Source organism: Elgaria multicarinata, chromosome 3 (genome assembly GCF_023053635.1).
Source record: "Elgaria multicarinata webbii isolate HBS135686 ecotype San Diego chromosome 3, rElgMul1.1.pri, whole genome shotgun sequence".
Classification (NCBI taxonomy): Eukaryota; Metazoa; Chordata; class Lepidosauria; order Squamata; family Anguidae; genus Elgaria; species Elgaria multicarinata.
In genome coordinates this window covers 21,948,381-21,973,276 of record NC_086173.1, presented here as the reverse complement: position 1 = coordinate 21,973,276, position 24,896 = coordinate 21,948,381, and the positions used below count along the sequence as shown (strand labels likewise).

Below are 24,896 nucleotides of genomic sequence, written 5' to 3'. Positions count from 1 at the left end.
CTGGTGTGATAAAGCTCTAAGCCTCACAGCTCTTCTCTAGAATTTCTCACTATTCGGAAATGCTTGTTGCGCAGTTAAAAACATTGGCTTGCCATTTTTATGGTTTTCTTTATAGCAGTGCAGCAGAGAAAGTGGGAAATGAATGCATACATGGCAGTTCTAGAATCATAGAATAGTAGAGTTGGAAGGGGCCTATACAGGGCCGGAGCTACCGTTAGGCAGACCTCAGAGGAGCGCAGTCCTGCCCTTTAATGGTCACAGTTTTATACAAATTAGCTGTTTTAAGAAAAAACATAATAAGGAAAATATAATAGTTCAGAAACTCTTCTTGAACAGCTGACTCGAAGTTGGCAAATGTTTTTTTTTGGGGTGCAAGTAGCTTGCCTAGGGTGCAAAATAGTCTGGCACCAGCCCTGGGTCTGTAAGGTCATCAAGTCCAACCCACCACTCAATTTAGCAAGCATGTGTTTGTGTATGAGAGAGACAGCTCATTGCTTCTCGCTGGTTAGAGCAGAGAATTGGGCCCAGATGGCTGAGAACCAGGAGGCCACAGGGCAAGCTGGCAGGGTGCCTGTGGGCATGTCTCTGTGCTTAGACTACTGTCTGCAACAGGGAAGACATGCGGTTGAAAGCTTAGCGCCTCGCCCATTTGTTCCAAAGCTTCGAAGGACACCATGTGCTTTTAATTCCACTCCCTTTGTGGGGAGGCCAAGGCATGGTTGCTCTGAAGAGCAGGGCGCAAACCAAGGAAGCGGGATGGAGTACCCCCATGCAGGATAGAAGAGCACCCCATACTCTGAAGGGCCCTCCTTCAGAAATAATTGACTCCTGCAGCTGTCAGGACAAATCTGGAGATGATGCAGAGGTCCATCTGTCATCTGTTTTATACGATTTGTTTCTGGTTAGGTCCATGAACTCAACATGTGTCCTGTTATGATTTTTGCTCTGGGACTTTTAATTAACCCCCCCACCCCAAATTGTTATCTTATAAAAGAAAAATCAGCTTTATCATTATTTCTCTTGCTGCTAGCAGTGCTTATGTGGATAAACAATTTGCACCATTCTAGCTAGTTGTAGCCCTTAATCCTTCACCTCTATCAAGGTCACACACAAAAAACAAAGGTCGCCTATTGATGACCATAGTAAAAAATTCAAAATCCCTAATATGTTTATTAGGCTAACCAAAAGATCGCAAAAGTGTGTGAGCTTCCGAGATCTCGAGCTTCATCCCACATACCCGTTTCTCTCGAATTATCCCCATAGCGTAAAGTTGTTGTTGTTGTTAGCTAAATCACACCCTGGGCGGTGCCTTCCTGAGATCCTTTGCATACCAGGAAAAGGGTAAAGGGGGAAATGTAAAAAAAACCATTAAAAAATCAACAGATGACCCAATCTGATTCAAATTTGGTATACTGAAAGCCCTGTTTAATATCTATTACTGTGCCAATTTTGATGTCTTTATCTTTAAAACTTACGCAGATGTAAGTTTTTGTTTAATTTGAAGTTTAAAAATCATCCTTCTGCGCCCCCAGTGGCTGCTTGGAGAAGGACAAGGAAGTATGTTAAAATTAGCCTTGGAATTGTGGGGGAGTAAGAAGAGTCGCTCTTTCCGCGATTCTATTTTCGGCGCTACTTTTAGGGAAGCAGCAGATTCACAGCAGGATGCATCAGAGTAGTTCACAATAAAATCACATTATAAGGTAGAAAACTTCAGAGTTCTTTGCATGTAATTTGCAGTGAATGCACAGTATAACACTGGTGCAATGAAGCTCCTCTTCATCAGATGTTACAAAAAGGAGGCTTGGTCTGGGTGTATGAGAAAACCAAACCAAATGAAGGAGGGGGCAGAGCCTGCAGACATTCACATTAGGCTCAGCAGGACATGTGATAGTTACAAGGTTAGACATGGAGTTGCCCCTAGGATTGCTGGGAACCAACCAAAAAGGGGGAAATGTTGCATCCCCCATTTTCGAAATATAAAATCCAGCTCTTACTTAGGGTTTCTCTAAATGAATGATTTTAGCATGCTCGTGGACTGGCCACTCACAGAAGTTTGCAGGTTGATTTCATGATGTTGTCATCAGGCAGGACGTCTCCTGTACTTTCCCTCCTTTGTCCCACAGTCAGAAAACACAGAGGTAATCAGCTTAAAAATAGAAATCTGCCAAATTGGCACCATGTATTTTGGTGGTGTTGCACTATAATTCCATCACTAGACGGCACTGTTTTATTGATTTGAATGGAAGTTCAAACTCAAGGCAGAGATCAGAAGTACTCCGTTCAAACCATGTGGCCATTCGTGTACTTGAGCCGATTGCAATCCCAGAATGAAAACGGAAGCAGAAAACGGCGTGGGGGGAGTTAACATAGAGAAGTTCTCAGATGTGTTTCCATCCTGGACAAAGCACACAGGCCCCTTTTACTAGTGGACCACAGAGGGAAACTAGGCAGTCTTTATACTAACTAAGCTTTATATTAACCAGTTTCAAGAATGAGGCAGGGTGATTGTACAATAAAAGCCTTGTTTGGAAGCATTCCTTGTGAGGCGGTTTAGCCTGAGAGGCCTAATTCACTGGGTTTCATGGCTGAATCCGTCCCACTTTACTCCAAGTCTGATTTTGTCCACTACACAAGCCAGTGGTAAGCGGAGCCCTCAGGAAACCACACATCCTTGAGTTTGCTTGTGTTTTCCCTCAGTCAGGACATTCCCCTCACGTCAAGGCCCAGCCCAGCAATACTAAACCTTCTCCTCATCTCCCATTCTCTCTTACTGTCAATAATGTTACGCTTACTCCAGTCAAGGAAGCTCGTAGTCTTGGCTTTATATTTGATTCCTTGCTCTCCTTTATTCCTCAGGATTTAGCTACTGACTCACTATGTCGTTTTTTCCTGTATAATATTGCCAGGATTCGATCATTTTTGTCTGTCTCTTCTGCCAAGACTCTTGTTCATGCATTGGTTATTTCTCGGTTGAACTACTGCAACCTTCTTCTCACTGGCCTTCCTTCTTCTCACATCAGTCCATTGGTTTCTGTTCACCACTCTGCCGCTAAGATCATCTTCTTGGCTCGCCGCTCTGACCATGTTACTCTGCTTCTGAAATCTCTTCATTGGCTTCCAATTCACTTCAGAATCCAATATAAACTTCTCCTGTTGACCTACAAAGCTTTTCACTGTCCAGCTCCTTCCTATCTTTCCTCTCTCATCTCACGCTATTGCCCTGCTCGTGCTCTTCGCTCCTCTGATGCCATGTTTCTCACCTGCCCAAGGGTCTCTACTTCCCTTGCTCGGCTTCGTCCATTTTCTTCTGCTGCCCCTTACGCCTGGAACACTCTTCCAGAACATTTGAGAACTACAAGTTCAATCGCAGCTTTTAAAGCTCAGCTAAAAACTTTTCTTTTTCCTAAAGCTTTTAAAACTTGATTTTGCTCTGACTTTTATACTGCCTGTTTGGTGCATTCTCTTCCCCTCCTTATTGTTTTATTATGATTTTATTAGAATGAAAGCCTATGCGGCAGGGTCTTGCTATTTACTGTTTTACTCTGTACAGCACCATGTACATTGATGGTGCTATATAAATAAATAATAATAATAATAATGGGACTATTCCTCAGTGGCATGAGAGAAGCGTGCGTGCAGTGCCCTCATATCAGACTTTAGGGATGGGTGGAAGGAAGGAAGGAGCCACTTACAACCACCAAATATTTGGGGCAACGTTTGGGAACGTCTACTGTGGGCGAGGTCTCTCTCCTCCCCAGCCTGCTCCTCGTTTCATGCCTTGTTGGCACGCACCCCTTTGAGGGATGACAGATCGTAGCAGGAGAACGTGGTCTGTAAAGCAATCAAAATGACGTTGTCATTAACAGGCAGTTTATTGTGCTCACGCGAAAGGTGACAAGAATCAAATCAATTAACACACGGACAGAGCAGTGTCTAAATGTAATGTCCGAACTCCACACAAACACAGCACGGCAGCAGTTGTTCCCACCCTCTTTTTGTTCAGCTGCTCTCATCCAGAGGACGCGGTGAGTTACTTGCGCAAGCCAGGGCCCCATGTCCTGTTGCCGGCCCTGCATCTTGAAACGGACCCCTGAGCGTGTATCACGCTTTCCCTGGGTAGAACGTGGAGAAAAATGTGGTGGCTATGTGGCAGTACTGCTGCCATGTGAGCTTATTTTCTGGCTACGGAAAGGGAGAAGGCGCAAGCACCGTGAATTGAGATGGCCTTCTCAAGCGATAAGTGGTGACAGGGAATGGATCTTCGCACGCTGGAGGGCTGTGGAAGGCTACATCAAGGCTTGGTGTAAAAGGTGTCTAAGCACCAGGGTGGGTGGTTAGAAAAAGAATGGGTTGTGCCAAACCACACTGAGTGTTCTGAGCAGAAGAGAGATGATTTGGGAAAGGGTTACTTTGTAGAGTCTCAGCGCAGGGCCTCCGTCCATTCCCTCCCGCCCTGCAAGAGCTGGACGTCGCCGCCTCCCCACAAGGAACACCCCATATGTAGACGAATGAGGCTCGGATGCTGAGTGGAGAGCAAGAGAGAATCTCCGCTGGAGGCAGCAGTGAGAGGACGCTGCTCAAGCCCAGTCCCTGGGAGGGCCATTGGTTCTCTAAGCCCCAGCTTTACCAACCCACACTGGATCCGCGGAGCTCTCCAGCCTTGCTCTGCACTCTCAACTGTCCCTTTAACACTGCTTTGGGCGTGTGTGTGTGTGACCACCTCCTAGGATGGCTCTTCACACACCACATGAACCGAAGTGGCCTGTGCCACGTCGGCCTTCACAACTCCTGGCAGGCTCTCCCCTATGCCTTATTCTTCCCAACCACTCAAAGTCCAGCCCTCCCTTCTTGAGAAGATCCTCCTCTGGGCACCAATTCACTCGTGAGCCTAGCAGGTTACGCTCCGGGAGAGGCTCTCCCCTTCTCTCTCCTTCTGCCTGTCTTCTTAAGCATCCCCTGAACTCCCCAAACGGGAGCCAGAGTCACGATCTAAAGTGAGCTGAGCAGGGGGGACACGGATGCTAGAGGCCATCGAGTAGGGTGCAGGGCTTTCTGGCAAAGTTTCCTGTCCTGTAACAAATTAGGGAGACAGGCCAGGCGTGGGGTGAGGCGTGGGGGGGTGAGCTTCAGGGCCACCGCCAAGAATACTTAATCCATCTCTTCCGGGTTTGATTTCCCGTCAATGTCAGGGAGGGAAAGGGCAGGCTGAACGGCAGTGTTCCTACAAAATGGCAGCGGAGAGGGTAACTGGGAGAGGTAACAGCCCCAACCTGAACACGGAGGGCTGGTCAGACTACTGGTCTCTGGGAAGCGGCATTTAATTGCTTTCAATCTCCCCCAAAGGGAAAGAAAAGCCACGGAGCCCTTTGTACAGCTACCAACACGGGGCCAGTGGAGGAGGGCCAGATGTTGGCCAGAGGGAACAGGAAGCAGACCCCAACAGTCAGAGGGCGTCCCCGCTCAGGTTGTTCCGGCTTTTCTTGCGTTTCGTCTTGGCTGACGGAGACGAGAAGTCCAGGGATTCAAGGCGGAAGGGGCGCGGCTGGGGCATCTCCACCGTTTGGGCAGGGGGAATGGGCGCCAGGCTGGAAGTCAGGATGGAGGGGTTGTTGTTCAGCAACGGGGGGGAGTTATGGGAAGCTGCCGAGGAAAGAAACAAGAAGAAAATGTCGGGATGGTTGGTCTAACAGCAACAAAACAAACCCTTCCTGCCCAGTTTACATCCCCTCCCTGCTAGGAAGAGCCCATCTTGAAACCACTGCAGAAACGTTTTTCAGATTTGATCCTCTGCCTTGTCCACGTTGATATGTGATAAGTGTGGATGATGACAGATAACGGGATGGAGTGAGTATAGTGACACCCGGATCTGATGCAGAGAGCTTGTGCATGATCGTGGCAGGGCCGGCCCAAGACATATAGGAGTGGGTGTGTTCTTCACGGTGCCACTTTGCCACTCTTTCCTGGAAAACCCCTGCAGTGTTGCAGCTGCGGAGTGGGGAATCCCCACAGCTGGAGGGAGCGCGGGCTTTCTGGCGGCCATTCGACTTGGCAAGTCCGCCCCCTGCCTGGCCTCCCCATATGGTTCTGGGAACCAATCAGTGGCCATGATCCACCCCCCCCGGCGTGAACCCGAAGCAAGGTCACAACCGACACGCAGAAGGAGGACGGTGGTGACCTCACAACAAATGGAAAAGCTGCAGTAAATCCACTGCTTTTTTTTAATATGCAGCTTCGGAGAAATGCCGGTCATGGCTGCGAGTTGGCAGCTGCATCGTATAACTGACACGGCGCCACTGCGCAGCCACCAAGGGTAAACAGGACCTATAGACAAGCGCATGGTTGCCTGAAGCAGAGCAGCAAACCAAGTCAAGGTATATCATACCCAAAGCTGGTCACGTTATTCTGGTGCCTGAGGCAGAAATGCCACATAAGCACCTCTCCACCTCCCTGGCTGCAAAAATTCAACAATAATAATTAAGTAATTAAAAATTTGTTGCCTTTTCATGAAACCCCAAAACATCTGCCTGAGATGGCCACCTCACTCTGCCTAATGGTAGGGCCGTCCCTGCTAAGAGATCAAGCTATGAATCAAGAAGTTTAAATCTTGTTGCCATGAACTCACTGGTGGCCTTAGGTAATCTACTCTTCTCTCAGGCTCAGATCCCCTTTTGCAAAACAGGGATGATGATAATAATAGTGTCCCCACCTTCCTGGGCTGTTAGAAGGGATCCTATGAGGTCATTTGAGAAACTCTTTGAAAACATTCAAGGTGCTATACAGATGGTAGGTATTATTAAGGAGAAGAAGCAAAGAACGTATGAAGGAATTTACCTAGACTCTTCATGGGATCAGCATTGAGAATCTGGCTTGCTCGTTTTGAGCGAAAATAGTTACTGGCAATATTCTCACTGTCACTCTTGCTCAGCATCAACTTATAGCGGTCTTCTTCCTGCTGGGGACAGATCCGAGAGGTCACCAATTTGTCATCATTTAGTCCAGATAGGACACTATGAGCTTCTCTACATATTTTTTTTTTAAAAAAATTGCTGCCTTTCAGGGGCTTTCTGTTTCCATTTTCTTTCTGGGATTACAATCAGTGCTATTTCATGAGTGGTCACATGGTGTGAATGGAATACTTCCTCATTCTACGTGCTTCATTCACTTTGATAAAACATTGCCATCTAGTGGCGTAATTATAGCGCAACGCCAACTTTATACAAGACAGATTTTGCACATTTTTTAAAAAATAGCGGATTATCGCTGTGGGGGTGTCTATACACTCTATTAACCCCATAGTGGTGCTGCACTGTTTAAATGATGCAGCCACCAACTCACAGCCACATTGGGATTTCTGTGTGTTTTCAAAGTGCCAATTTACAGCAACTTTTATCTTTGCTCCAGGTTATCCAGTGGGCGTTGCGAAAAAGCTCCAATTGGCTACGGAAGATGGGGTTGACTCTTTTGTTGTTGATGATGGGTAAGCATGGGAATACAGGGCAGGGGGCGGGGGTGGGCTTTTCTGGCCGGATAGCCAGTATTCCCCCCTGCCCTGTCTAGCTTTAACTATTTTGCCTCACAGCAGAGATGCAGTGGGCTTTTGAGCTGATCCCTTTCCATAGTGGTGGTGTATAGGCACCCAGTGCATTTTCTGAAATCAGGATAAAGGGGGGAAAGTGCAGGAGATGTCCTGGAGGTTGACAACCTCATCTAAAGGACCCACAAACTTCCTTGAGTGGTCAATCATGAGTCTGCAATACATTTCTTGTGTAAAAATGCTCTGTGTTTCTAATTTTACAGATGAAGGAACTGAGGTTAAGACAGTAGTTAAACTTGAGATTTCAGTCCCAGCTTCTCAGGTTACTATGTCAACTGCTGGACTATACTAATTCTCTGTCTAGCTTCCATACGGCTGCCCCAAAATCAAAGGGATACGAATCATGGGTGTGGGTTGGAATAATCTAAGGGAAGGACTCTTGTTCATGCATTGGTTATTTCTCGGTTGGACTACTGCAACCTTCTTCTCACTGGCCTTCCTTCTTCTCACATCAGTCCGTTGGTTTCTGTTCACCACTCTGCTGCTAAGATCATCTTCTTGGCTCGCCGCTCTGACCATGTTACTCCACTTCTGAAATCTCTTCATTGGCTTCCGATTCACTTCAGAATCCAATATAAACTTCTCCTGTTGACCTACAAAGCTTTCACTGTCTAGCTCCTTCCTATCTTTCCTCTCTCATCTCACACTATTACCCCGCTTGTGCTCTTCGCTCCTCTAATGCCATGTCTCTCACCTGCCCAAGGGTCTCTCCTTCCCTTGCTCGGCTTCGTCCATTTTCTTCGGCTGCCCCTTACGCCTGGAACGCTCTTCCAGAACATTTGAGAACTACAAGTTCAATCGCAGCTTTTAAAGCTCAGCTAAAAACTTTTCTTTTTCCTAAAGCTTTTAAAACTTGATTTTGCTCTGACTTTTATACTGCCTGTTTGGTGCATTCTCTTCCCCTCCTTATTGTTTTTATGATTTTATTAGAATGTAAGCCTATGCGGCAGGGTCTTGCTATTTATTGTTTTACTCTGTACAGCACCATGTACATTGATGGTGCTATATAAATAAATAAATAAATAAATAAATAAATAATAAGGATCCAGGCTAACCCCCAGTGAGAGGGTTAAGTACTTGCCTAAATTTATTTCATTGAAAATCTATGTAAAAGAGTTTAACTTCCAATTTAACTTTTGGGAGGTAATAAGATTGTGGAATACACACACACATGCGCGCAGACACATATATACATACTTAGGGCATCATCACACAGGGGGAAAATTGTGTTTCCTTACTGTCGTTTCTCCGCACATCCTCATTCTTCCAGGAGGGGAAAGACAAAGTAAACAAAGACCCCGTAGCCCATTCAGAAACTATTTTTATCGCACTGCTTTTCCTGCATGTAGCGGAAGATCGTGGCACATTCCATTTTTTAAAAAAAATAAGTCGGATTAAAAGGGGTCTACCCTGTTTCTTCAATTCTAAGATGCACTTTTCCTCCTATATAAACATCTCTAAAAACGGGGTGCGTCTTAGAATCGCGGGTGCGTTTATTATTTCTTAGAATCAAAGCTTTTTTTTCTGTTGGTGGTACTGAAATTAGTGTGCGTCTTACAATCGATGGCGTTTTAGAATCGAAGAAAGACGGTATTTTGCTACGGGGAAAATGAGCGTGAGGAGAGGGAGGCGCGCGGGAGGCGGACGTCGTCATCTAACATACGTTCTGGCTCTTCATTTCTGACCAGAGTGCATCCTAAGAGCTTCATCAGACGAGCGTTTTATCGTTTGCTCGCTAGCGAGTGAGCGATAAAACGCTCGTCTGATGAAGCTCTTAGGATGCACTCTGGTCAGAAATGAAGTGCCAGAACGTACGTCCCTTTTACTGCAGTGAAAATATTACCATATTGTTAGTTGCCACTGGACAATCTCACCGGGGTGATGAACCCACGTCTAGGCTGAATCACATCAGACTGTAGATGGCCGCTCACATAATGTAACGCTCCCCCATAAATAAATCCCTTCACATCCAAAACTAGCATGTCAGAGAGAAGACAAGGCATAGCATGCTAGTCATGTTTTCTATATGCAGGGATTATTATCTTTTTGCATGGAGTAACACTCAGTTATAGGAACTGCCACTTACAGTTTGAAGTGGCTCAGTCCAGGCATAGGGTTATCACCTCACAGGGCCAGATCAAGACATTTTCCTGCCTGCAGTGAAGGACAAAATGGTGCCCATCTCCTCACTCCATATACAGAAGACAACTGGCAGTTAACAGGATCGTTTCCTCCAATGCACCTGAAGCAGCCGGCTAGTTAAGAGAGCCCAGGACAGACCACGTGGCATACACAAATCTGCCTTCCACCACTGCCCCCTAAAATATGCCACTTGAGGCTGTTGCCCCACCCTGCGTGATGGTAGAGCCGGCCCTGCACTTCAGTGATAAGGAACCAGGCTACTGCAAAGGCCGGTAATGGTACAACTGGAATCCACAAGGGACAGATCAGCCCATGGAAGGTAGAGCTACACATGATAATTCATGGAGGAACTAGAGTCTACAAGACCATGACTGGGAGGATGGTTTTAGTCCTCAGCACTGACTTAGGACTGATTCATACATTGAGAGCTTCATCCCACGTACCTGTTTCCCTCAAATTATCCCCTACAGTGCTAAGCTGTCACCGTTGTTGTTGTTGTTGCTGTTGTTAGCTAAATCACACCCTGGACGGGAGTGCTCCTAAGATCCTTTGCATACCAGGAAGTGTGTTTAAGGGGGGAAATGTAAAAAATCATTAAAAATCAACGGATTAACCAATCCAATTCAAATTTGGTATGCTTAAAGCTCTCCTTAATATCTATTACTGTGCCAATTTTGATGTCTTTATCTTTAAAACTTACGCAGATGTAAGCATTTGTTTAATTTTTCTTTAAACATATCAAATCCTGCTCCTGCGCCCCCAGTGGCTGCTCGGAAAACAACAAATGATTCGCTCCAAAACTAGTAACAAAATAGGTGGATTCTTTTGCCTTTATAGCACAATTAAAGCAGGATGCATGGGAGTACTTCACAATCAAAGCAGATTATAAGATGGAAGACTTTGGAGTCCTTTGCACGCAATTCACAGTGATTGCACAGTATAACCCTGGTGTGATGAAGCTCTGACACTCTTAATGAGGGAATGCACAGAATGGGGCCAATCCCTCGCTATCGCTGTCGCTGCTGCTTTGCCTGGGCGGCTGGAAGGAGGCAGCAGAGATTCTGTACTTTCCCAGCTGCCACGAACAAGAGACAACCATGATCAGTCCCAGGACTCGGTTTCCCTACCAATATCTTCATCCAGAGACCAAGGCAGGAGGAGGGGAGGCAGCAGTGGGGCAAGGGATCCACACTTTCCCTCACTGTGAGGGTAATCGGAGAATCGCCCGAGTTCAAGTAAATCCTCCAAATTTCATCTTTGACTTGAACAAGCGCAGGCTCCTAGCTCTTATGAAGAAGAATTGTGAAGTATAAAGCAAAGAAGAAAAGAAGAAGAAAATGCCCACGTGCCAACGAAGCACGTGGAATAGCTGGGGAGGAGCCGCAGCACCACGTGTATAGGTACTGCCTACTCTGTAGGTACTGCCAAAATACCCTTCCCTCAACTTACCATGGTCACTGTCTCCCCATTCTCCGAGGACGAACTCTTCCTGCCCGCTTTGTTCTGTGACAACGATGAAACCGCTATGAGAAAAAGAGCGATAGCGGATCTCAGTCTCTTGAAGTGCACATTGTTCCCTCCTAGCCTAAATCACCAGGCCTCCAGAGTGTGCACAGCTTTTCCCGACGTTTGGCCAATTTGCGGCTTGCTTTCTAAAAAAACGTTTAAGCAGGGCTGCAAAACTTTAATCGGCAGATTCATCCATTGCAGTTGATGAATTCGTGGGAGACCATCAGAGAAAGCAAATTTCAGTGGGTGGGTCAGGAGAGATCCTTTATTCAGGATCAACCAGTTCTGGCGATATCGTCTACGGGGAGTGGGGAAGGAACCAAGCTGGAAGGGGCCTACAAGGCCATCGGGTCCAACCCCCTGCTCAAGGCAGAAATCCACCCTAAAGCATCCATGACAGATGGTTGTCCAGCTGCCTCTTGAATGACTCTAGTGTGGGAGAGCCCACAACCACCCTAGGTAACTGATTCCATTGTCGCACTGCTCTAACAGTCAGGAAGTTTTTCCTGATGTCCAGCTGGAATCTGGCTTCCTTTAACTTGAGCCCGTTATTCCGTGTCCTGCACTCTGGGAGGATCGAGAAGAGATCCTGGCCCTCCTCTGTGTGACAACCTTGCAAGTATTTGAAGAGTGCTATCATGTCTCCCCTCAATCTTCTCTTCTCCAGGCTAAACATGCCCAGTAGTTTCAGTCTCTCCTCATAGGGCTTTGTTTCCAGACCCCTGATCATCCTGGTTGCCATCCTCTGAACATGCTCCAGCTTGTCTGCGTCCTTCTTGAATTGTGGAGCCCAGAACTGGATGCAATTCTCTAGATGAGGCCTAACCAGGGCCGAATAGAGAGGAACCAGTACCTCACGTGATTTATGGTGCAATTCTATAGATATTTAGGCAGTTAACAACATATGCTGAGTTTTTTTTGTTTTTTTTACTGACCCCAGAATAGTTGTTTTAAATGGATATTGTTGTTTTTAGGCTTTTGATGGTTTAAATTTTTTGTACATTTGTTTTTAATGCTCACTGTTTTTAACTTTTGTAAACCACCCAGAGAGCTTCAGCTATGGGGCGGTATTAGGGTGACCATGTGGAAAGGAGGACAGGGTTCCTGTATCTTTAACAGTTGCATAGAAAAGGGAATTTCAGCAGGTGTCATTTGTATATATGGAGAACCTGGTGAAATTCTGTCTTCATCGCAACAGTTAAAGCTGCAGGAGCTATACTAGAGTGACCAGATTTAAAAGAGGGCAGGGCACCTGCAGCTTTAACTGTGGTGATGAAGAGGGAATTTCCCCAGGTGCTGCATGCCTACAAATGACACCTGCTGAAATTCCCTTTTCAATACAACTGTTAAAGATACAGGAGCCCTGTCCTCCTTTTCATATGGTCACCCTAGTAAATATTTCCAATGCACATACATCATGTCAAACATATCAGCATCAAATCAAACATAACAGACCATTGTGTTACTGTTTCGACTAGGAATAGTCTTCCTCAGGAGCTATATAAACCACTCTTTTTCATAATGTATATAACAAGCCTTCTCCCCAAGCAGCATCAGGACTATGGCATGCAGGGAGGGCGTTACTCCTTTCTCTCCTGCCCCAAATCCGCCCCCCTCCCTCCTCCCAAGCCGCTGCTGCTGCTCCCTTCCGGAGGGATGTTTTCATTGATGCCAATGGAAGCTTCCTTCCCATGGCTCATAGCAACTTCAGGGTAGGATTTTTGGCAAGAGCACTCTGCTATACTAGAGTGACCAGATTTAAAAGAGGGCAGAGCACCTGCACCTTTAACTGTTGTGATGAAGAGGGGATTTCACCAGGTTCTCCATATAAACAAATGACCCCTGCTGAAATTCCCTTTTCAATACAACTGTTAAAGATACAGGAGCCCTGCCCTCCTTTTCATAGGGTCACCCTAGGTGGTATATAAATGTAATAAATAAATAAATAAATTAAAAGTTCTTTTGTGGCAGATGCTAGGCATTTGGAGCAATGCTGTCCAGATGACAATATGGTGAATCAAGGGAGTTCTTCTTACCTGCAGGCAGGCTGGTCTTTTGAGTGAGAGGCTCTGGGATTTTCCAGCAGCCTGAGTCCTCATCCCAGGTGGACTCCCGCTTGATTTTGTCAAAGTTGCTGTAACTGCAGTCCCGCCGTATGAGGGGCTGCACCTGGTCCAGGAGCTGCTGATAAAGCAGGAGCTCTCGCTCCTGGCGGCGGATGGTGGCCAGATAATCAATCTTCTCCAGTTCAAATTCCGACTGAAGGTCCTTGATTTCGGTCTCGGCGACCCGCAGCTGGAAAGGACAACACCGGCGTCAAAACAAGGGCTAAGAGAATTGCTCAGAGACGTTTTTTATATTTCATAGGAATTCTATATCCCTAAGCAATGCTACCCGGGCTCCTTGAAGGAAATACTGGGATCCAGAATATGCAAGTTCACGAGTTCATCGTGGGGCTGGCTCACACGTGCGTGAACATCGCTGGCTGAATTTTGCCCTTGGTGAGGGGCCACTGACTCCCAAGGGATGAACATGCACGTGTAGACATGCAGAATGTTACTTTTGTTGCAAACAGCCATGGATGGATTCTTGGTTATATTCTCCCCATTAATCAGAAGACATCTACTTCTTGGGAGGAGGGCAATGACAAATCTTGATGAAATAGTTAAGAGCAGAGACACCACACTGACAACAAAGGTCCGCATAGTTAAAGCAATGGTATTCCCCGTAGTAACCTATGGCTGCGAGAACTGGACCATAAGGAAGGCTGAGCGAAGGAAGATGGATGCTTTTGAACTGTGGTGTTGGAGGAAAATGCTGAGAGTGCCTTGGACTGCAAGAAGATCAAACCAGTCCATACTCCAGGAAATAAAGCCAGACTGCTCACTTGAGGGAATGGTATTAAAGGCAAAACTGAAGTACTTTGGCCACATAATGAGAAGACAGGATACCCTGGAGAAGAGGCTGATGCTAGGGAAAGTGGAAGGCAAAAGGAAGAGGGGCCGGCCAAGGGCAAGATGGATGGATGATATTCTGGAGGTGACAGACTTGACCTTGGGGGAGCTGGGGGTGGCGACGGCCGACAGAAAGCTCTGGCGTGGGCTAGTCCACGAAGTCACGAAGAGTCGGAAGTGACTGAACGAATAAACAACAAAAACTCTGTTACAATATCTCACAGCAATTATAGCTTGCTGTTATTATTGCTCAGGTGCTGAAGCTGGCAGTGCTGGGCTGGGCCTTACCATGTGGTCTGGCAAACCGCACATACGTGGAACAGCCAGGCATTCCCAGAACTGAGTGGAACGCTGACCACAAGAAGCCAGTGGCAGCCTTACCACTGGATGGATGTCTGAATCAAGAATGATTGGGATTGTGAGGACTGACCGGGAGGTTCTATCTCTGCCCCTGCATCTTCTTGTTACCATTTGCACTTGGGCAGAGACTACCCAAGGACAAACTACACGCACTCCACATCGACTGCGAAAGGTACATACGCGCATGGTTTGTCACTTGGCCACTTAAAACAGAAACATCCTCAGCATTTTCAAAACCTGTTGGTATTGCCCTGCCCTGCCTATTTGTTCTTTCTCTGCTTTGAGAGAGGTACGGAGCTCCGCGCTGAGAGAGGCATGAAAAAAGGGGTTTGGAGAAAGGGATTTTTTACTTTTACAGGCGCGGGGCCACCCATGGCGAGCAATCAGGGGACGCCATGGGCCGTGCTGTCAAAAAAAGTTGGGGTAAGTGCCAGACTTTTTGGGAGCATAGTTTGCAGGGTTTGCCCCCAGATAGCATCGAAATCACGGCTGCGTCATGTAGATGATGTGCCCCGACTCAAAGCCACCCTGGGGCAAACCCTTCATGTTGACATGCGCGCACACACACACACACACACACACCGGTCTCTGTGGTTATGGGAAGCTGCCCTAGCCCAGCACTGTGCAAGACCGGTTTGCTTCAGAGGGGAAAGCAATCACCTTTTCTTTCATCTTCTCCAGCAATTTGCTTTTGGCCCGCACTTCTTCCTGGATGGAGTCGTAGACATTGAGCAGGACCCAGTCGCTGCTGTCCTCGTCCGATTTCTGCAAAGCCGCCAGCAGCTGCTTCTTCCGCTCATCTGCAATTCTCTTTCGACGCTTATGCTTTTCCTTCAGGTCTTTGTTCTTGGCCTGTTCTCCTCCTACCACCTGTTGTTCTAACATCTGCAACCTGAGAGGGCCAGAGACGTGTCTTAGCTCTAGGCACTGGTTTCCAAACTCTCTAAACTCAGGGCCCCTTCTGCCCCAATCCTGTCTGCTGAGGCGTCTGGAACCACCACACTGTGCAAAGGATTCTGGGGTGCGGGCCAGTCCCATTGGGCTTCACTGTTGCTCCTCATGAACTGAGGACGCACTACAGAACAAGGAGAAAGTTGGCGAGGATGCACAGGCTGTTTTGCAGTTTTAAGGAAGCTTGCCCACTATCACTGATCTGGTGATAGACAACCCTCTGACAATCTTCTAATACAGTTTGGAAACCAATGCTCTAGTGCAGAGGTGGTCAAGGGCCACGTTCCCTCATGGGTAATCTGAGGGTGGGGGGGCATATTGGCAATAGACAGGGCCAAAGCCACCAGTGGACAGGGGCAGGGCCAAAAGTGGGTGGGACCAACCCCCTTTTCTCTCACTCTCTCTTTCTTCCACAAACCCCCTTTCTTTCACTCTCTCTTTGTTCCACCCTTTTCTCTCACTCTCTTTGTTCCACCTCCTTTTCTCTCACTCCCTCTTTGTTCCACCTCCTTTTTTCTCACTCTCTCTTCCACGAACCCTTTTTCTCTCACTCTCTTTCTTAAACCCCCTTTCTCTCTCTCCCACCCCCTTTTCTTTCTCTCCCACCTCTCTCTCTTCCTTCCACCCCCTTTTCTCTCTTTCTTCCACCCTTTTCTCTTTTCTCCATGAATCCCTTTTCTCTCTGCCTCCCTCTTTCTTCACCCCTCCTCTCTCTCTCTGTCTTCCACCCCCTTTTCTCTTTCTTCCACGAATCCCTTTTCTCTCTGCCTCTCTCTTTCTTCCACCCCTCCTCTCTCTCCCTTTATTCCATCCCCTTTTCTCTCTTTAGGAAGGAAACCGGAAGTGGGTATCAAGCAGGGAGATAGCATTTAAGTGCCAGGGGCAGGAGGATTCTTCTGGACCATATCTGGTTGCCTAGAAGCTGGGCCTGGGAAGACCCTGTGCCACTCCCACAAGTACTGCTGCAATCCTCCCCCATACACAATGATGAAGGCTCTTCACAGCTTATGTACATCTATTTACAAAGAATGACATGTGATATAGAATCTGGATTGCTGAAGATCCCGGCATTTATTTTAAATAATGATGTCATGCTCTTAGTCCTGATAGTTGCAGAGATAATCATAGAATAGTAGAGTTGGAAGGGGCCTAAAAGGCGATCGAGTCCAACCAATGAGGGAAAACAAACAGGTCAGCTATGACCCAAAGGCCGGCAGGGCTCCAGTAGGAATGAAGTTCTGTGCGTGCTCTGTCAGCTCCGGTGCTGAAGAGCACGCCACAATCACAGAGAGGTGCGCAATGGAAGATGCCCCAGCATGGAGGAGAAACGGGACAGCACCTGCTTAGGCCCTGGAAACCCTGGAGCCAATGAGTCTGGAAGGACTCCGTTCTTCAGAAGGTGGGGCTTCTGTGACCTGTAAGGCAGCCTTTCCTCTTCCTCCCGTAACCACTACTCCATTGCACCACATTTGCCCACATTGTCCCTTTCACCCCCTTATTTTCTTATTATAAATACTAAATTCAAACACCGAGCCACAACTTCAGAACAAATCACACAAATTTAAGGTTAAGCCAAGAACCACACCTGCATAGATGAATTTGATTTGTATAATTTATTTTCAGCCTAACATTTGCATTCTCTGGGTGTGCAGGTAATTTTTAAAAAAGGGTGTGTGCTGAGTAGGAATGGCTTGCACAAATTTTGTACACTGATGCACGTATTGTGGAGGTTCAGAAACAAGATTTCCTTCTGACTGGTTTCTTGGCTGCACAATCCCAATAGCTCCCCCCGACACCCCTCCCCAAACGTCACATTCATCACTGACCTGGCAAGCACTTGCTGCTGGTTCACAGCCAGAGGGGACTCCTCAGCCACATCGGTTCCAGGTGTCCCCGGCCTGAGTGCTTTCTCCAAATGCTGGTCCAGGGGAGAAGCAGGAGCCTCGGCTGGGTCGGACTCCTGAGTAGAAGAAGAAATCGGAGGCAGCCATTTTGAACAGACATGGCATCTGGGCCGACAGATGCTAGGCCCATTCACAGAGAACTTTCCGAAGTGTAAAACCCCGTATTTTGCCAGTTCCCCTGGAGGGACTGGGAGAAAAGGAACCAAGACTGTCCCATCCACTGGACGCATAGACTTAAGTCTAAGCCCAAGGCCTGCCGGAGCCTTGTACGTCCAGTGGCTGGTTGCTTTTGCCATTGGCTTGACTGCTACCACACTTCAGTCCCAGCCAACCAGCTGCCATGCACAGTTCTGAGAGAGGAAAGGCAGAAAAAAACCATTTGCTCCCCTGTCATGTCCTGAAGTTGCTAGGCAACCCTGGAGAGCTTCTGCCCCAAACCAGCAAAACAACTGAGCTGGTGACCTCACAATGCCCACTGAAAGTCTGGGTAATATAAACATTTGCAGAGATGCAGAACTCCTTCCATCTCCACGTGTTGTGCACGACACACACATCCTCCACCACCTCAAACGAATGAAGTTCACAGCCAATGTCATAGATGATAACGCCGTTCCGTGATGCTGTATTACAGCAAGCGCACTGAATGGAACTAAACCATTCTGGATGTCAATACAAAGCGCAGTGTAACCCTGTGCATGTAAACTCAGGAGGCATTCCTCACTTATTTCAGTGGGACTTGTTCTCTAGTAAGTGTCATAGGATTGCCGCCAACAGGTGCAAGCCTATGCATACTTAAGAGAGTAAGTCCTATTTATGTCATCACTAGACTTTACTTCTTAGGATTACACTGCAATGCTGCAGTCCTAAACCCATTTGCCCAGAGAGTAAGTCCCATTGAACTCAGTGCAACTAATTTCTGAGTAAGGAAATTGTGTTGTAAGTAATTGTGAGTAATTGTGTTGTAAGCCTGCTTTAACTGGGAGAAATACCTATCAGGTCCAAGTATGGTTCCCCACCCGACCACCACCACCAAAGTTATCTTATGGAGGTATCAGTATTTTAAAGTATTGGGGTGAATCATTTGCTCTATTGTACATAGTTTAGGAAACCTCACACAACATTCACAAAGGTCAATTCCATCCCATATTACGTGGCACGTACATTCAAAATCAGCTGACTTTTGCCTTTAATAAGGGGTGAGAGCATGGAATTCAGCTGCGGGCTAAACACAGTCCTTAAAAAACCGGTCTGTTTCCAGCCCTCAAATGTCATCAGTACTCTAGTTAACTCTAGTCCTCCCAATCTGGTACCCTCCAGTGGTTTTGGACTGCAACTCCCATCAGCCCCTGCCAGTATGGTCAATGGGTCAGGAATGGTGGGATTTGTTGCACATGATCCACACACATCCTGCCCAACACATCTGGAGGATACCAGGTTGGGGAAGGCGGATTTAGATAAGGAAGATGTAGATCATTTTCATAGTGTATATTATTTCTAACAGCGAAGAATCCTGTGGGACCTAAAACTCTAACCAATATATTTACTACTACTTCTGCTACTGCTATCGGTAGTAATTGTATCAGTGATTGACGTTACTGGGTACCTCCAAAGGCTCATACCTCAACAACTATAGATCTGTTTATGCTTCATGGCAAGAGAATTTGGATATAATAATAAGCACTTCTATTGCATTCATATATATGTGCTTCATATATATTATCTTGGTATAATCTTTAATATAGCCCTGTAACATAGGTCAACATTGCAATTCCCACACTCAAAATGGGGAGGACAGTCGTTTGCCTTGGGCCAGATTTAAATCAGGTGAAACCAGTCAACTGAGGAGGGATTCAAACCAGGGACTTCCTGATTTGTAATTCCGCCTCTTAGCCGCTGTCCTATACCAGCTCCTTACAGGTATATCTCGTATGGGCACTACAAAAACCTCAGCATGCTTCCCCATGGTTTGGTTTCATCAGAAATAAAAGAGAATAATCCAGTGGCATTTTAAAGACTAACCAATTTATTGTAGCATAAGCTTTCCAGCAGTTCCAACTCCAGGTTATTAGGAGGCCACTGGGCAAGTGCTTAGGTTTTGTAGGGGACTACTCTTATATTTGCTAATTAAGCAGAATGGGGTATGGAACGAACGGACACACAACTTATTTGGCAGGAAGGAATTGCCATAGGTTTCAGAGGAATTTCTTTCCAAGCTCAGGTTCACAACCAAAACCAGAGGGCCAAGATCTGGCAATAAAGTGCACTGGAGACAGGGCATTTTCAGTAGTACTGCCCTGTCTTTGAAACAGAGACAGGGCAGAGAGGTCCATTTGACACTGTCACTTTTCTCTTTTAGCCTCAAAAATTATTCTACATTCCTGGGTGTTTCCTGAGTGATTTTGACAGTTCTGGCTCCAGGTTTCTGAGGGCCCTTGGGCAAGGACTCCTGAATAGGCCCCTGCCACGACACAGAGAATAATCCAGTGGCACTTTAAAGACTAACCAATTTATTGTAGCATAAGCTTTCCAGCAGTTCCAACTCCAGGTTATTAGGAGGCCACTGGGCAAGTGCCCCCTAGTGGTCCTACCACCACCACAGGGTGCCCACCTTCTCCTTGTTGCTGATGTTGCTACCCACTCACTCACTCTGAACCAGAGAGCAAATGGGGAGGGGGGTTTGGTGGCAAAAAGGAGAAGCAGTAAGCAGGGGATCAGTGGTCCATACTCCACAGCATCCCTTGTTTCAAAGATAGGTTTGTTGCAAATGAGGAATGCAGTATTATATAAAAATAAAACTTTTATTCCCTCAAACAAACATAGCTTCTACTAACTAACTTCTCTCCAGCCCTGACTGACTCCCGAGAGTGCTGAGTCACTGACTGTTGTGTCACCTCCTGATTGGGCGAGTATTCCTTCAATCAAAGTCTGTGTCCCTGACTTCCTCTTCCATCTAACTTCCTGTGTGTCTCACTTAGTTCTACCTATTGATACATCTTTCCTTTTTTTATTTTAACCAACAATACATTACAACTCCCATTTACCCCCCCAAAAAGTTAAACATAATCTTGTAGATGGTGTGGCTTCTGTACCAGGCGACCTGCTCGAGTTCTTACTTGTTTCTCTGGGGTAGTTTCTCTGGGGTGATAAGCGGTATCATGGGTATCCCTAGGATGTGAGGACATTTCAACTATCTCCCCAGTCACTCTGGCAGGGGATTCCGAATGACCTCTTGCCTGGAGGCCAGACTGTGAAGTGGGTGCTCTCTCCTCCTGGAATTGCTGTTCTTGGTTGTGGTTCTGCACACCTGTATTTGATACTAGTTGGCTGCTCCTCCGTAGATGTCTACGGTTTCTTCTGAAGACTTGACCCTCTGGTGTCACCACCTCAAATGACCGTGTGTTCACTTGCCTTTGTACTTCTGCCTTTTGCCATTCCTTGTTCTCTTGCCCTGCTGGCTGAATCCAGACTTGCTCACCTCTGTGTAGATCAGGTAGATCTTTGGCCGACTTATTATAATAATGGGCCTGTCTAGATTTTTGTTCTGCTATAGAGTCAGCTCGTCTGTTATGGATTTCTGGCTGCAGCAAATTTCCTCGCATTGGAAGTAAGGTCTTAGTTCTTCGACCCATGAGACTCTGAGCTGGACTCGCATCCAAGCCTTGTGATGGGGTGTTCCTGTGGTCTAAGACAGCTAGATATGGATCTGTCCCTGCTTTCTTGGCTTTGACCAAAATACGCTTTGCTGTCTTGACAGCTGACTCAGCTTTCCCATTGCTCTGGGGATAGGCCGGTGACGATGTCTGATGATCAAATTCCCACTGTGCTCTGAAGGCCCTAAATTCTTCAGACACAAACTGAGGGCCATTGTCTGAAAATAAAACATCGGGTATTCCATAATGGGCAAAGTGTCCTTTAAGCTTTCTGATAATTGTTCGAGATCGGGTATCTAGCAAGGAGTCTATCTCCCAGAAATTGGAATAGTAGTCCACCGTTATGAGGTAGTCTTTGTCTTGCAACTTGAATAAGTCTACTCCTACCTTTTCCCAAGGCCTCCTTGGAATCTCATGTGGGTGGAGTGTTTCTTTTTGCTGTCTGTCACCTAGAGAATTGCAGATCTCACATTGTGCCATGTAAGTTTTCAGCTGATCATTCATGCCAGGCCAATATACGCATTCTCTCGCTCTCCTCAGACAGCTCTCAATTCCCATATGTGAGGAGTGTATCCTTTTCATTATGTCCAAGCGCATTGCCTCTGGGATGATAGCTCTGTTTGCCCTAAAGAGAATTCCATCTTGCACACTGAGCTCCTCTCTCATTGAGAAATAGGGTGTAGCTTCCACTGGTAGCTGATGTTTGGTCTCTGGCCAACCATCCAGGACAATGCGTTTAACTATCTGTAAGTTGGTATCCTGCTCTGTGCCTTCCTGTATTGCTTGTAGGTGTGGCCGTGAAATGGGTAGATATTGCAGCATATTTATTGACTCTATGTCCTTTTCAATTGAACCATCTTCACTGGGCTCTGATAGATATGCTCTGCTTAATGTGTCTGCCATTACCAGGTGCTTGCCTGGATGATATTGGATCTGTACATCATACTTTTGCAATCTCATCAACATCCTTTGAAGCCTCTTTGGGGCACTCAATAATGGTTTCCGCACAATGGTTTCCAGTGGCTTGTGGTCAGATTGGACATGTACTGTCTGTCCAAAAGTGAGCTGGTGGAAGCGTTCCATCCCAAAAAGGACAGCTAACAGTTCTTTTTCAATTTGTGCATAACCTCTCTCTGTTTATGACAGTGCTCTACTGGCAAAAGCAATTGGTTGTTGTTTTTGTAAAAGGGCCGCTCCAAGCCCCTTTTGTGAGGCATCACATTGTAGGACTAGCTGTTCTCTTGGGCTGTAGTACTTCAGTACAGGGGTCTTGGATATAGTATCCTTAATTTTATGAAATGCTTGCTGATGACTCTCTGACCATTCCCATTCTGCTTCTTTGTGTGTCAACTGTCTGAGTGGCTCACAGTCAGCTGCTAACCCTTTACAAAACTTCGCCAGGTAGTTTACCATGCCTAAGAATCGTTGCACACCTTTCACATCCTCGGGTCGTGGCATCTCTCGGATTGCCTTAACTTTTCCAGGGTCCACCTTCAACCCATCTGCAGTCAGCAGGTGGCCAATGTAAGGTACTTCTTTCAGTCTTAATCTGGCCTTATCCTGATTCAATTTGATGTTCTTCTCTCTGCACCTCTCCAGAAAATGCCACAACTTTTTGTCATGATCCCTTGTTGCTTCTATTATCGTATCTCCTTCTCCCACAATTAGGATATCATCTGTGATTATCTTCAGGCCTGGGATGTTCTCTAGCTCTTGATTCAACCTGCGTTGAAACACTTCTGGGGCAGGGCTGATGCCCATTGGCATTCGCAACCAGCGGTATCTGCCAAAAGGGGTTGCAAATGTGGTCAGGTAGCTAGATTCCTTATCCAGTTCTATGTGCCAAAATCCATTTTTCACATCAAACACTGAAAAAACCTTGGCTCATGACAGGTCACATAGAACATCGTCAATGGTTGGCAGGGGATAATGACTGCGTTTTAATGCCTTATTTAAAGGTTTAGGGTCAATACAAATACGGAGTTTTCCAGAGGGTTTCCGTACAATGACCAAGCTGCTGATCCATTCTGTGCTCGTCTCTACTGGAGCAATTATGCCTTTGCTTTGAAGGCTTGCTAGTTCCTTCTTCAGTGGTTCTGCCAGTGCCATAGGAACTCTCCTTTTAGGGATCTTTACTGGTTCTACTGAAGGATCTACCCCAAGTTTCAATTTCCCTGCCAAATGTCCTTCCCCTTCAAAAACATCCCCAAAGTCTTTCAGTATTGTCTCCATAGTCCAAATCCTGGACTGGTTCTGCTCACTGGCTTGTACAGCATTCAGGATGTTCTTATGTTGCACGTGAATCAATTGCATAGCTTGGACTGCTTTGCTTCCTAGCAGTGGTCTGTGGGCATTCCCTTCCACGATGATGAACTCTAAGCGATAGAGTCTATTATTCTTTGGATTGCGAATCTTTAGCCTGCACTTCCCCACAGGTTTCAGGGTACTGCTATTGTACATAATGAGCAATTGGCCACATGGTTCCAGATCTGTTTTCTTGTCTATTAGAGCTAATGGCAGCACATTGCAGGTGGCTCCACAATCCAGTTGGAAACGAACTGGGTGTTTGTTCAACAACATAGTGGCAAACAATGCGGTGGGGTAGGTTACCTTCTTCCCTGTCCACTATGTGGACATCATGATTCACTGGACCCAAAGTGAGGCTTAAAATATCCCCACAGTTTTCAGACTCATCGCTTTCATTCTGTATTGTTCTCACAGCCAGCCTATTAGGTTTCTTCTCACTCTTGCACTGACTTTGGAAATGGTTGGGTTTGCCACAACCTTTACTCTTCTGTCCATATGCTGGGCACCTTTCTTTTCTCTTTTTGTGTAGTTTCCCACAGAACATACACTGTATTTTAGGCAGTCGTCTCTGAGGCTGCCGGCCCTGCTCATTATACTGACTTGACTGGTGTTGGACTGCATGCACCTGCACCTCATGGGTGCCTTCTAATGTCCTAAGCCTCTCTTTAGTAGCTTCAGCTGCCCTAGCAATCTCCAAACAACGAGTCAGTGTTAAATCTGGCTCCCGCAACAGCCTCTCACGGAGATGTTGGTCTGTGGTCCCACAGACAATTCTGTCTCTGATGAGGGAGTCTGTGATAGCCCCAAAATTACAGGTTGTTGCCAAAGTCCTTAGTGCAGTAACATAAGCATCCAGTCTCTCTTCAGACCCCTGCTGCCTCATAAAGAATTGATATCGTTCCATTGTTTCATTTTGTCTAGGTATGCAGTAATCATCCAGCCCTTTTACTAGCTGTTGCAGAGTAGAAGTTGTACTAAACCCAAGAGTTTTGCATATCTCTCGCCCCTTTTCTCCAATCAGATAATATAATAACTTTACCTTTTGCTTTTCTTCCTCTTTTGTGAAGGCAAGATCCAGGTACAATTCAAACTCCTCTTTCCAGTTCTGCCAAGCTTGAGCCAGATTAGGCCCAGTGAAATCCAGTGATGGGGGGGCTTTCAAACCTCGCTCCATAATCCAAAATCTCAAGCTGTTTTTTGTTGTTGTTGTAAATGGGTCCTGTTAGACTTCTGACACCATGTTTCAACGATAGGTTTGTTGCAAATGAGGAATGCAGTATTATATAAAAATAAAACTTTTATTCCCTCAAACAAACATAGCTTCTACTAACTAACTTCTCTCCAGCCCTGACTGACTCCCGAGAGTGCTGAGTCACTGACTGCTGTGTCACCTCCTGATTGGGCGAGTATTCCTTTAATCAAAGTCTGTGTCCCTGACTTCCTCTTCCATCTAACTTCCTGTGTGTCTCACTTAGTTCTACCTATTGATAGATCCCTGAAAAATAATGATGAAGAACAACCCGGG

At 46.4% G+C, this 24,896-nt stretch overlaps 1 protein-coding gene across 1 annotated transcript in view; it reads right to left on the bottom strand.

The window, feature by feature from the left end:
• Window positions 1-3,950: 3,950 nt before the first annotated feature.
• The window catches only part of KIF17 (kinesin family member 17), a 38,452-nt gene continuing 17,506 nt past the window's right edge, over window positions 3,951-24,896 (bottom strand). The window contains exons 9-14 of the mRNA XM_063119569.1: window positions 17,337-17,470; window positions 15,220-15,451; window positions 13,282-13,540; window positions 11,186-11,259; window positions 6,832-6,952; window positions 3,951-5,640 (exon numbers count right to left, since the gene is read on the bottom strand). Of these exons, the coding sequence (XP_062975639.1) occupies window positions 5,444-5,640; window positions 6,832-6,952; window positions 11,186-11,259; window positions 13,282-13,540; window positions 15,220-15,451; window positions 17,337-17,470 (1,017 nt within the window). The 3' untranslated portion in view covers window positions 3,951-5,443. The remainder of the gene's footprint in view (window positions 5,641-6,831; window positions 6,953-11,185; window positions 11,260-13,281; window positions 13,541-15,219; window positions 15,452-17,336; window positions 17,471-24,896) is intronic.